We start from the raw sequence: 15,003 nt of genomic DNA, 5'->3' as shown, positions 1-15,003 counted from the left end.
TTCAGCTTTTCTTAGCAATCACTTTTCGATCGTAGGTGCAGCGACGAAATACGTCGAATTATGATTCTAAGGCACAGAAAGTCATTCAGAGAACCTTAGAAAATCCGTTCAAAGTGGATAATCATTTCACAAAATTTTCTCTGAATATATCGAAAATTAATTAGCTATGATCTGAAACTGCACAGTATCCGGTTTACTGGATCACTGCAATTCAGAGAAAAACAAAATCAGTAAAAGGATCGTTTGTAAACGAATTGTTTCTTTATCATCAACTCTACGCTTTTATAACCCCACATCATAACGAAAGCGTAAAAACAAAAGTATCATCCAACAACCGGCTATATCAAATGAAATTATCAAGCAAATCTGAACATAATTATCAATAAAATGGTACGACAATCCCATTAAGCATTTCCTGTTTTCCCTTTTCGCCGCTTCCTCAATAGTTTTTGTTTGCAAACAGTTACCGAATAGAAAGGAAAAAAAAATAACAAACGAAAAAGCAACAAACACCACCATAGAGAGAACGGAAAGTAGGGTCTAAATAGTCGATCCTAACTGAAACACCAAACATATTTTTTTTCTATAAACTTGTAACTACTAAATGCTAATCAAACTGGTAAACATACAATTATGTTCGTGACCAAATTAAATTCATCGCGTGATCCCGTAATTAGTATTGTCACTAAAACTAAATTTATTATCAACAAGCAACCGGCAACAAATATATACGTATATGGCCAGGGTATATATAACGGAATAACGGATACACACTACTCAAAAAAATAGGGAAAAAACGACAAGTTTCATTGGAAAATCCAACGTTTAATCGTTGATATAAAAATAAATATAACATTTTTCGGAGCATTTTTCGTCTATATACTCGTAAAAAATAATTTTTCTAGAAATAATAATAATTTATTAACATAAAATTATTATAATAATAACAAGCAAAAAAATTTTTCCCTCTTTCCTTATTCTGTGCCCGCATATCATGCATAGAATACACACAACACACAACCTAAAAAAATGGTATTATATATACAGGATTTTCGTAGCAAGACGATATGAACGAAAAGAAGAAAGCAAGGAGCAAGGAATGGTAAAAAAACCCTCTCATTGCGCTCTGTTCTCAAGGAATATAATGTTCAAGGAAAAACACGTTTTATTATATTATACACCCCGTTGAATGGTTTTCATATACTTTACGGGTATAAAAGAAAATATTTTTTTGGTAATAAAAGCTGAATGGTTGAATAGAGAATGTCGCTTTAAAAATGTCTTAAAGGCCGCTGTAAATAATCGATCTTTATGTTTGGGACGTTTAATATATCTAACCATTTCTATAAAATGAAAAGTGTAGAATTTATTTTTTTTATTCTTTTACGCTCTCTCTATTCGCTGCTTCTCATTCAAAAAATCAGATGTCGTTGTAATAAATTGCTGATATATTCTTTGTCTTGATTTTGCGTTCTTTTCGATAAAATTTATTAAATCCACTCTTGCACCACATAAGGTGTCGTCTTCTTAACTATGACGCAAGAATAAAAAGAAACGAATTATTCAAGAGTTTATACACATTCACTTCTAGAAAGTTTCCATTAAATTGTCTAGAACTAAGACTTTTTCATCTGGACGATCAGTGAAGATCTCGAAAAACAGATCTGTTGATCCTTTGTTTCCATTCCCGGTTAGACTTGAAGTTACATACTTACATTTTCTGACCTGACTAACTTTTCTTTGTAGTGACCTTAGACGTATAATCTCTTCAGGCTTCGATTTCACAAGGGTTTTATCTTAAATTTACTGGTTTTCACAAAAAAATTCAGTCAATCTTCCAAGCCCGCTTTGACTCCCCATCTAAAATTATTATTCTCGACTCACCTTAACCCATTCAGGGTCGTCTTTCTACAACGAGGGCAGATACTCGTAAATTTCGTTGACAAAGGATATTTGAAGGATTTTTTTTTACTTTTGTCTGCACCTACAATCATTGCTGCATTAAGTTCAATGTTGACAAAATCATAGCGTCCAAACTACGTCTCTCCTTAGCGTGGAAGTTATCTAAAAGTTGCACAGCTTTTCATACACCAAAATCTTCCTGGAGTTTTTTATCAACTGGGAGATTAGCGGCACTTCTATGTATATTAGTATTGAGGGGCTATTTCCCACTGCATCTTTCAATTTATTTCAGTATTTCGATGGCTCTAATTCTATTCCTAAATGACAAAAACAATTGACGTATCTGTGTCTTAACTCAAGCAATCGTTGCTCTTGAAAAGATGCATTCCACTGCTTTGCAACGTCATTCTCGGGCTATATTCCATCCAATCGAATAACTTGTACATGTAAGTCTCAAGACGAAATGGACTCGAGACTCGATACGAACGACAAAAGAAAAGAAAAATCTGCCATTAAGACGGATGTTACGAAAGTAGCAAAGTTTGTCGTGTAATTCTTGGAATATAAAAACCGTATCACTCGAAAATATCTGCAATTTGTAAATTGGTAAACTGAAAATTGTATACATTCCCGACGAGCAACAGCGAAGTATCAAGTAAAAAAATTGGGACAGAAAATGCCATCCATCTAAACCCCGCAACCAACAGATTACACATATAAATTCAGAAAATTTAAATTAAAAGATTTTAATGATATAATTAAATTGCTCCCGACTAACCATTTTTGGGGAAGTTATCTACAGGCACAATCACATTAGAAAGTTGACCCTTCAACACAACCTTTTCTCCGGCTTGATGACATCTTTTTAGTCCGCAATATAAATAACTTCGCAAAAGGATACTCCCGATTACAAAAACACCGCACCGAAAGACATTAACTTTATCTGAACGATATTTTTATTTCACACATTAGAGCAATTTCAAATGATTTATCTTGGGGTATCGCTTCAATAAAGAAGCCGAAAAAAAAATAATTTATTTTCATTTCACATAAAGGAAGCAACCCAAAATAACGTTGATGTTCGAAAAAAAAAATTGGGTTAAACTAAAAATTTCATAATAATGCGTTATCGATAATTTGAAGTATCCGAGAGAAAGGGGAGGGAGGGCACCAAAATTATTTCATCTTATTTCGGAATATTATATATAATACCAGAGATTATCGACACACATATATAGAGCAACCCATTGAAGAAATCGATGTAGAGAAAAGCTATTAAACTAAAATATTCAATTTCATTACAGAGCGTAATTTTTTTTTTGCTGCTCCTAATGGATTTCCTCTTTTTGATTCGATCTCAATGCATATTTAATTTGGGGTTAAAAATCCATCATGTTACATCGTCTTGTGTATGGTTACGTAACCGATATTGTATTATAATGTGTATTTATATGTACACATACTTGATCATACAAACACACACATACACGCATCAGTCATATATGTATACAACTGTGAAGAAAGGAAAATTCAGTCGGGTTTTCAGCAACACACTTATTCACTTTGATTACATTATTATTTGTGCTGCTTTCACGAGATACAATATTGATATATGAAAGTGATTTTTTTTTGCCTGTGAGAATATAATTATTGGTTTGACATATACCCACATACGCTAAAAGATCATCAAAAATGTATAAATGTGTCGATACGCACAGAGAAAACTCCAATTGAAATTAGACAATTTATTACTTCTGTACAATTGATTTAGAGGCTTTTGAAAGCTCTGAGCCCTTTGAACTACAAATAAAATTATGACTCGTGATAGTAATTCCTTGGATCTTTTTCAAAATAAGGTTCTAAACCAGATTAGCAATATGAAAGACCAGGAAGACTGTTTTCTAGTTTTCTATTACTATCCGATAAGAAAAATTTAAACAGCTTATTGAGTGGACACCAAAAATTTACTCCGTGTGATCACAAATTGAATTTTGTTCAATGTTTGCTCTGTTTATTTGACAGCTCTCTCACGGAGTACTTTTTGTCGAAACCATACTCAATAGACTGAGCTTTTGTCAATATTATACAGTGAACGACATCTCAAATGTCTCACTGTCAAATTTTTCTGAGAATTTTATTGTGTCATTGCAAATTCACAATGACATTCTCTGAAAAAAATGACAGTGAGACATTTGAGATGTCGTTCACTGTACTACAAAAATACCAACTGACAATCAAGAGAATACAATTACTCTTAAAGACTAGGAAATGTTGTTGGAAGTTGTGGATTGGCTTCAGGATATTTCGGATAGAACTTTTATCCGGACCTCCAATAAAACACGATCGTACTTTTCGACTGTTTATTGAGAAGTGACTAAAAACATTTTTCTCTTAACTAAGGCCACTACGTCCTTACGATTTATTTAGACTACTTGACTATATCACTAGATATAATTATATCAAGTGCATATTCCAACACTCCCACTGAATTGTTATAATTCTATCGATACTCTCACTCAAGCGATACCGTTTCATAACACTTAGAACTCTACTGTTTGATTGATAAACTGCGTGCATCCACGACAATCGCAAGTACTCCACGATAGACCTTCGATTTGAATTACTTTGATTTCGCTACCACAGAATAACTCGCCCATTGACTTGATGTGACCAATACCACAGTACGATCGACCACATTGTCAAATGCACGTATGACATACTCCCACTCAATTGTAGCAAACGACCAATTTTCCGACCATCGACATCTTCATTTTCTTCATATGTACCATCGAACGCCTTTCGACATTGCACCACATTGACCTTGTTGCACCATTTCAGCCATTGCACCAACTGATCGCCGATTGACATGTTCTTTTTTTTCAATCCATTTTGGCATTTGACTTGAATATTTGAACCTTTGCCTACCGACTTTCGGCTTTGCTATTGAAACCATTAATCGACTTGACTATTGTAACCATTTCGTTGTCTACCGACTTTCGGCTTGACATTCGAAACCATTTTTCAATTAGAGTGAATCCTTATGTGACTACCTCCAAGACAAATTACACCATAATTCCGGAGTTTACCGGCACCACTCTTTACGTAACTGATTCTGCCGTTACCGCGAAAAACAATTTTGCACAAATGAGTGCCTCTATGTAACTGGTACTGCCGTTACCGCGAAAAAACACTTTCTCCTGAGCCATCACGAGCGTTTTTTATACTTTGAATACTGAATTAGCACCAAAATCGTATAACCTGGGCACCATAACCTGTTGGAAGTTATGGAATGGCTACAGGATATTTCGGATAAAACTTTTATCCGGACCTCCAATAAAACACCTTTGTACCTTTCGGTGAGAAGTAAGAAGTGACTAAAAACATTGTTCTGTTAACTAAGGCCACTACGTCCTTACGATTCATTTAGACTACTTGACTATATCACTAGATATAATTACATCAAGTGCATATTCCAACAAATATTAGATTTATTGTCTAACAGTTCTATACAATAATCTAACAGGAAAGGTATTTGTATTCGATCCCTGTTCGATCGTCTGTTCAAACGAATTAATTCCTTCTTCCTGAGACGAAACAAATACGATTGGTGATCATTTATATTTCAATACTCTAGAATCGCATCATTCCAGTCATTCCCAACCGATCAATTTATCGTCAATGTCACTGCAAAAAATTCCATTTCCGTCCAAAAAAAATTATTGGATTTCGTGGACACTGAACTCATAATTTATTTGCTTATTCGGCAATACCACTCTCATGTGCATCAAGCGGTGTGCGTTCCATTTTACCCATTTTACATGCGATGACAATGACATGAGAGTAGTATCTCACACAAATTTTGATACATTCAATATTTCGTTTCCGGTTTCACTTGAACTGTCTCTCAAGTTTGATAGAAAGTTCTCAACAAACAGTATTCACATTGTGTTGATGTTACATTTCCAACAGATGTGATTGGTTTCGGAACTTTCGGACAGAATGTTATTCGACGGAAGAAATTTTAATACAGAAATGAAAAATGAAAAATAATATTTTAAGAATTTAAGGATTTATTTGTCATTCGTTTGTTGTATTTGTTCGACGACACATTTTGTTCCTCAGACACAATCGAATCTCGAATTTGTCTTAAAATTAAATTGATGGCCTACGATCCGATAAAGAATTACGAATTGCATTGAGTGTCATAATACAAGACTACTAATCCTGGATAGGGATTACGGCATCACTTCTCTTTCCGAATTAAATTAATTAAATCTAGCACCTGGACTATTTCGATAATTCGCATTGCCCAAGACACACCTGGAATAACATTCGTTTCAAATATTGAAAATGCCAGTTCGGTACCGTCAATATTTTAAAATGTTGTCTATTCATTTAAGCTCATATGGAAAAAAGTGCATCCCATTCTCCAATCTAATAAAATAGTATTCCCATGGTAAAGTTTCTAAATGTCATAATCAACAGCGCTGCATAACCAATATTTTTCCGACCTTTTCAATTTCGGTGGCATATAAAGAGCACAAAATTGTGAAACTTCCCGTATTTACTAAAATTATGGGCTATGCCATAAATTTTACAAAGAAAACTCAAGAGAGTAATTATGGCTTATATGTTACATGTATCGTAATAAATAAGTAAATTTAATTAAAGTTGGAATTTAACCAAACCAAACCCCCCACACCCCTGAGAAGTGAGTATGTTGTGGGTTCTCTATGTTATCGAATTCACAAAAGTCTTCTTCAGTTCCAATAGTAAAATTGCCCTGTTTTACATCGTTGGAATAACAAAATTGCGGTGTATAATTAAACGTACAAGTTTAATTTGCAGATAACTTCTCAAATCTGTTTATCAATTTTATGAAAACGAAAGGACTCAATATCATGTTTAAAACGATTAGGTCGATAAATTGATTGTTTTTGTTAAAATGTTTTTAAAAAAATAATCGAAATTTAAAAAAAATGTTTTTTTAGGATGCCAGCAGATAGTTTTGCAGCGAGATTTTACTTGATAAATCGTACGCATACCACGAATGCTTCAACGAAAAATTGCATTTCCCTGTGTTGTGTATGTGCAGCACATGCATGCATATATAAATTCACGTCGGGAGTGTATAAGCTATTCTGGTGAATGCATATTTGCAGAACTTGTTCAAATATTTAACATTTAATGTTTCGCAAATTATTTTAATGATGATGTTTCATTGAAAACCAAACTAATATTTATCTGGAATTTCACTCTGGATAGCGTAATATTCTTCAGGCCAATTAATAAATGGAGTATTTTCTCCATATGCTCCATATTTTAGTGAGAAACTGTTTCGGAATTTTCAATTTTTCATAATTAGCGTCGTATTGGTATTTTTCAAATTTAGCAAAAGTTAGACTGTTTTATACTGCTGTTGCTGTTTAATCAAATATTTTATTCAAAAAAGTGACGTAAAGTTAACTTTACTTCACGGAGCCAAAACTTTACCTCAAGTTTTTGGATAAAATACCTTACTGTGCAATGGGGCAAATGATGATCTTGTGTGTTTACCGACCTCGACTACGAATTTTCACACACAAGAGCTACCCTTTCCATGATTTCCCCATTGCTAAGTAATGTACTATTAATTGCGGATACAATTTTTCGTGTGATCATTTTATTGTGCAGATGAGACTGGATCAAAATCGGTGTTCGATTGTGAGTTGTGTTAGTAATGGAATTTCTAATTTGAATTATAGTCTTCTCTCTCTGTATAGCGACTCGACAATGTTTTCTAATATTTTGACGTAGCTTGAAAGAAAATTGTGGGAACAAAGCCTGACACTGAATTGCTTATGATATTTTATGGTATTTTCTATATCACAGACACACTGAGTTTGTATCCGAACTTAAAAAAACTTAGAGACAATTTTTGAGAGAACTATTTTCCATATTACCTTGAATTTATCCACATTTTCCTTAATTTTCACAAAAAAAAATGTTTTTTTACTTGCCAGTCCGAGAGATGTTCAAAATTGTTCAGCATTACCAATGAGAAACGAGAATGAACTGGCAATTCTCATTTCAGTTTCTTTCTCAGGTATTCTTGTTTGCTATGGGTTGATGACAATAATTTTGTGTCTATCACGACACATATTTTGAACATCTCTCGGACTGGCAAGTAAAAGACTCGATTATGATTGCTCAGGAACGTCAACAAATTGAAGTGAAAACGATGCTTTGTAAACGCTCTGTTAACATTCTTTTCATATTGACTCTAATTATGCAAATCATCATCATCAACCACCACTATGTGAATGTAAAATGGTAACAAACTAATTCCATTTTTCCTCCCTTAAACTCATCTATTTTCTGTACACAGTTCACAGTACTTAAAAAAATAATAATTTTACTAAATTAAACTTAGCTTTCGCAAAATATATTCGTTAAAAGGTATTCCAGTACATTCATCGTTAGCTTTATAAAAATAAATAATTGGAAGAGTAGGTTTATTTATGAAAGTAGAAATGGAAATAGAATTTGTTCATTTTTCTTTCTATTTTTCCATGAAAAAAAAATCTAACACGCTTACACCTCTCACCTATCCACATTTCACTATTCACACCCATCCATCTATATTTTTTTTTGTGTTCAACCCCAACTTATTATTTCGGATATCGGGTAAGCTTCAACAACAAATAAGATTCAATCTTTTTCTGATTTCTGAAAATTAGCAGAAATGTAAACCCGGAAATTAGTTGGGATTTCAACTCTTCAAGGAATCATTATTGTTGCATGACGTTTTTGCGTGTTAACATAATGCCACCAGCTAATCTTGGGTGGATCTAAATTGTTGAGCCTTCTCATCTCTCATTTTCAACAACGGTGGTAATGCAATAGTTGTGTGTATAATAGGATATATAGGATATATATTATAGAAAACGGTGATGAATATATAAAGGACTCTCGGTGTGTGTATGTGTTGCTTTGTGTTATTATAGTCATTTTCTTTATACGTGTTTTTCGGCGTGTTATACGTATAAGATCTATATAAAACGTAACATCACTGTGTTCCCCCCTATTTTCGCAATAGGCAGAACAAGGAATAAAGGAGAACCCTTTTGTTGTCTATAGTTACGTAGTTTATATTTGCTGTGACACTATGGCATCGTTATTATACTTGAGAGTGTTGAGATTCTGAAAATGAGGATATATAAGGAATTTAGATATCGTATCCCATTCACCATCAGCAATGCTATGTTTATGCTTATGCTGTTGTATTATGTATATTATGGTATGCAATGTAGTGAAGTGAGATAAATCTCGAGACGGGATTTTTTTTTGTTAAGACAATACACCGGTTTTCTATCCTCCTTTTGTATATCAAATACATTTTCGTTGTGTACATTTTTTTTTGCTGCTCGCAATTTTTTTTTCTTCTTCTTTTGCTTTCTTTGCCTGGTTTCTTTTATTCCAATGTTGTACCATGATAAAAATATAATAGACTTGTGCCACGTATAAATAAATATCTTCTCTGTTACAACACAATAACAGATTATTTGTTACGGGATTTTTTTTTCTTCTTCTGCTTTTCCTTTCCTTTCTGGGGGTTTTCTCTGTAAATCAGATTGATTTTACATTTTTCTTGGGGTATTTTTCTACTTATTTTTTGTTGTTGTTGTGTATATGGTTTTGGCTTTATTTCTCGGTTGTTTTGAGAGGTGGTTTTATTTTATTTATAGACTGGTTTTTGGAAAATTATGACAGATGGGATTATTACATAGTATGATGTGGTGTGAATTATTATTTATGTAACAGGGAAACGGCAAATGGCAACAGATAGAGTCTGTCGTAGTCGTAAGACATAATGAATATAATAAGAGGGTGATGATTGTTCGTGTTTTGTTGGCGTTTATTCTTTTTCGCTAAAATTGATTTACGAACATTTTTCTCGATAATCTGCACTGATGAACCCCAATCAAGACACAAGTCACGCTTTCGGGTACAACTGCGTTTGCAGAAAAGACTTGTTGGGTTCCTTAAGTAATTTACAACTGAAATCGATTCACGTTTTCTTTGAAAAAAAAAAAACAACTGTTCTTCGTAGAGCTTTTCCTGAGTTTAAATCTTAGCGCAACGCATAACGACTACTGACAACAGTTACAGGTGTGTACATCCCGTCAGCAAATAATATTTGAATGTACATCCCATTGATAAATTGTTGGTTACTTTTAAGATTTAATGTTAAACATGAAAAGAACTACTAATTAAAGCTCAGCGAGCGTCGCTCATTGCAATATAAAACATTACTGGCTTTACACATAGCGACGTATTACGTCATATTCATTTCCAGCCGATGGATAAGGCTTGATTTCCACTTAGAAAACAGTCACCCCGTTTTGCGGAGGTCTTGTTAAACCACGCCTGTTTTTTACTGTCTAAACTGCAAACGGATAGAAAACGGATTGCTTCTTTCGTAAGTGAAAATCAAGACTAAGATGTGTAGAATCTGTAGAACAATCGGAATTTAACTTTTGACGTAGAAATAGAGTGTTCACGCAGAGCGAAGATCAGTTTGATTTGACTAATTTAACTCAGAGATTAGTTAAAATTGACTGGTCAGAAATCGCTCTCCTTGAACACTCCATAATGCTTCGGAAACGAATAGCCATAGACGAATAATCACTATTTGACCCGCTGCTAGTGAACATCTACAGATGTAATATCATTTGCTGTTCTTTTAAAATTGTACCGTCTTTGACATTTCTCTTTGTTTTTTCTTTTGTCAAATGTCAAGTTATGTGCACACACCTTCAAACCTAGTTTAAGGATTTTGTGTTCGTTTGACAGCCTTCGTAACTAACTGAGAGGGAACGACTTTTTAACTCGTTAATTTTAATTGCTGTTTTTTTAATCGACTCTTTCAACCAGAGGTTTACTAAACAGTGCAGTATCAACGTTTTTAAAGCGATCCACAACATCAACACATTAACTTATGCACTTAATTGAATCAATTAGTTGAAAAAACCATTGCACGGTTTTCCATGTACATCTGACTGATATCGCGAAAGCTTGTTAAACAATTTGAATTACGCAAATAAAGGTTTCTCCAATCGTGAGTTCTGTAAGCATATTGATGAAGGTCCATTGTAGTAGTACAATCCAAACATCAGTATTTCACATTTAATGTTTTCCAAACTATAAAATAACAACAACAACACAATTTAAAGTACTGTTAATGAGACGAAATTGTTGATATGAATAACGAAAATAACAGAGAGAGAGAGAGAGAAGCTTTTTTTTCCCCGGAAAATATTTATTATTTCCAAAGTATCCTTTTGTGTGTTCGTAGAAATTGCTATACCATTATCACCCACTAAAATTGTCTCACGTCATTTTGTTTCCTTCCTCATTTTCGCTTATCTCCTGGGAATCGACTAAAAAATTGAAGTGCTTTATACCGAAAAGTACAAAAACAGTTGTTTCCGCTTTTGAAAAACGAAAAATTACTACATTTCAAATCCGACAGCAACAAAAAAAAATTGTTTTATTTTCCGCTCTTTCTCTCTCAACATCTCCATTTGCTTGCATTCCACTCCTCTCCACACAGTCAATACCAATTAGTCATCCACCAGTTATAATGATTTAAAATGCATTTTCTTCGCAAAATAAAAAATATCATTTGGTTGTTCCTGAAATGAAAATATAAAAAAAAAAATTGAAAATTTTCTAGACTTTTCAATTGAACGATTCATTTCGCCCCAAACACAACGTGCCTGGTTTTTTATTTTATCAGAAACACTGCATGGAACGTGTATGTGATGTAAAGGTTGTCACTAAAACCCCTTGTTTGGAAAAAGATTGAAAAATATTGTTTAGATTTGTGAAATGTTGTTTTGTCTGCTTTAAGTTCATTCGTGCAAATCGAATGCATTTTTTTCACTCTATGGCCTCCTTCTCTCTTCCTCTCTTTCTGTACGTGTTTGTGTGTGTGTGTGTGTGAAATGGAGGAAATGATAGAAATTGTTCAGATTTTTATTGGAAATTGTATTCTATTTTGGCTGTCAGCCGATAGTGATTTGGACTATTGAGAAAAATTGCGCACACGTAAATCAATTGTAGTGTCGATTAAAACTAAATGAACTACGTTCTGTGACAGACATTTTATCAAAATTTCATATATCTGCGGCTTGCATTAGACATAGGCACGGCACACTTTATGTGTCTGAAAGAAACTCACTTGGAAACTTGGATATTCATTTTCTCCACGTGACTTCGTCAGATTACGTACAAATAGCATGAAAAGCCTGTCATTGTCTACAAGCAATGAATCACTTGACATTTGCCGTATTATTCGTCAACCCTCCACTCAATTCAGATTTTTCTTTATGTTACAGGAAGCCGAAAGTGCAATCACAGCAATGAATGGTCAATGGTTAGGATCTAGAGCAATTCGAACAAATTGGGCTACAAGAAAACCACCAGCAACAAAAGCAGAACGTAAGTTTCTTTTTTTGGTTTAATAATAAATTTAGGAACAGAAAGACGCGGTGCTGGTAGCGTCCTAATCTATTGCAAATGTACACTTGTATATCCTGATATAATGAATTCATGCAGAGTTAAACCGAAACAACGTTTCACTTTCGTATAGTCGTGGAAAGCTTTAAGCTTTAAAATAAGCTCAAAGCTTGCGAAAGCTCCACAAAACACTTATAAAAGAAGTAAAACCTTTCGAAACCTGGAACACAATTGTGATACGGCATTTTGGCTCAATACGCACGGAGGGATTCTTTTGAATTTCGACTAACCGAAATCGGTGCTATTTTTTCCGGTACTTTTTTATATATGCCTAGTTAGGCCTTGGTGCCTAGGCCCCAAAACCAGTCTCATATATTTTTGATCATCCATACCTGGCTGGTTGTAAGTGGCCAAAAGTCGTAAAATGGGGTTTCGTAATCCGGATTTCATTTCCGTAAGGTGGCGATTAAACGGGTGTGTATGGGTTCGTTGGAAAGCTGATGTCGAGTACTACCGGGGCAAATATTAACTTCAAAAATGTTGATGATAAACTGCCTAAAATATGACCTCCGGAAAATTTCTCAGAATCTAGAGAACCTCTGTGAACTTTGATGAGAGCTGTGACTCACTAATGCAAATATTTGATTAAATTATTACTTAATATGAATTCGGAGGACCTCAGCTTTTCACCGATACCCATATTTAGTAGTTTAACACGTGACTATGTAATAGATGAAAACTGTGTGTTTCACTCCTCCAAACTACTAAATATGCGTATCGCCGTAAAGCTGAGGTCCTCCACATTTATAATAAGTAATAATTTAATCAAATAATTGCATTAGTGAGGTCACTGCACTCATCAAAGTTCACCGAGGTTACATCGATTTTGATAAATTTTCCGAAAGTCATATTTTCGGCAGTTTATCATCAAATTTTATGAAGTTAATATTTGCCCCAGGAATACACGACCTCAGCTTTCCAACGAACCCATACACGCCCGTGTCCTCTTTACCTTACGGAAATGAGATCCGGACTACTAAAGCCAATTTTTCAACTTTCGGCCACTTACAACCAGCCATGTATGGAAGATCAAAAATATCTAAGACTGGTTTTGGGGCCTAGGCACCTAGGCCTAACTAGGCATATATAAAAAAGTCCCGGAATAAATAGCGCCGATTTCGGTCAGTCGAAATTCAAAAGAATCCCTCACGGAAGTATCCTCCAATGTTTCTAAAATGAATTATATTACTTTGTTGGTCTCACGCTTGATTAATTAAGAGAATAGCCATCGTATTCCACAACAGATTCAAATTTATTTCTCAGACTTTCAAGTTGAATTGGATGCGTACATTGATGACACAATGACGGTAACAAAATATATTGTTATCCAACGTCTGGTCCATGTTCGATCTAACTGACGTCATCAAAAATTACAATTTCCCGAACTTACACATATTATGATGTCAGATCTCAGGTTATTTTGACTTACCCTGGCAGGGCTTGAAATCAGTGAAACAAGCCCGACCCAAAAGAATGTTCGTTGAGATAGTGTCACCGTTTATCTACCCCCGTTCACCTCCAGTAAGTAGCGTCTTCCGCTTCAAACCGCTCTAACAGTCGAATACAAATGCTCTTAGTATAATGACAGGCGAAACTAAACTGCTAGAACGAACGTTCATTTTGCAAGCTGTCGGAATTGAAGACGGAAGGCGAAAAGGTTTAGGGCACTTCGCGTTATTCGAAAATCTGTATTTTACAATTACAATTCAGAGTTATTAATTAAACGACGATCCGAGATGTATATTTCATTCATGACTAAATGACAAAAGAAGTCTGTGCTCTTTGCGTCGTTAGTACCTGACATTGTTTACGTTGTTGTATTTTCTTCTTCTTTTTTTATTTATTTCGTTAACTAACACGAATAATTCGCTTTCCTTCCGTTAGCACGGCTATAGATTTGTGTGTACATATATAGGGGTGTATTGCCTACCTGGCAAACTTTTTGTAAACAATATAATTGTGTAAATAAAGAAGTCGGAAAAACGGGAAATATCTACAACTTTTATCACAAAACAACTCTCTCTCACTTCAAAAAAGTACATTATATCCAGCGAATATATACAAAACAAGCCTTGAACACTTGATACACTTTTCCATTCGCCTGTTTTGGTAAGGAAAAACTTTCCAATCGTTCGTTGTGTAAAGCGTTATTATACGCTACCGAACTTTTCTCATCAAAGTTTTTGAATGCTAGTTAGTGGACTCAGTGATAAAGTAGCTGCAGAAAAATATATCCAACGTACACATGCACAGCATTAATGTAACGTCGGCAAGACGGTTTTTCTACACCGTTCTCATAAATATCTGCTTTAGAGCACTTGTAGAAATGCAAAAAGCTGGTGTGTAACTATTTAAATTCATTATAGCTCGTTGCTAACGAAAAATATGTGGTAAGAAACAGGTCATTCCCAGTCGTACTCGCATATAAGCACTATAAATGGAAAACGCTGTCGTATATCTCACGATGCAATGTATTAGCGATGTTAGTGTGAAGTACTGGCACACTAATATGTTCAGAAAAGCAGTCACAGAGTCACA

General features: G+C 34.4%; 1 protein-coding gene across 9 annotated transcripts in view; it reads left to right on the top strand.

Moving 5' to 3' along the window:
• The window catches only part of LOC119069735 (nucleolysin TIAR), a 524,443-nt gene that overhangs the window by 468,801 nt on the left and 40,639 nt on the right, over positions 1–15,003 (top strand). For all 9 annotated transcript variants that reach the window (XR_005086389.1, XM_037173871.1, XM_037173866.1 and 6 more), the window contains one exon: positions 12,285–12,387. Coding sequence is in view for 8 of the 9 variants with exons in the window: in XM_037173871.1 (XP_037029766.1) it covers positions 12,285–12,387 (103 nt within the window). In the remaining variant the exon portion in view is untranslated. The remainder of the gene's footprint in view (positions 1–12,284; positions 12,388–15,003) is intronic.

The sequence above is a fragment of the Bradysia coprophila genome, assembly GCF_014529535.1.
Source record: "Bradysia coprophila strain Holo2 chromosome X unlocalized genomic scaffold, BU_Bcop_v1 contig_39, whole genome shotgun sequence".
In the NCBI taxonomy this organism is placed as follows: domain Eukaryota; kingdom Metazoa; phylum Arthropoda; class Insecta; order Diptera; family Sciaridae; genus Bradysia; species Bradysia coprophila.
The sequence above is the reverse complement of the archived record's forward strand: the minus strand, read 5'-3'. Positions and strand labels throughout refer to the sequence as shown.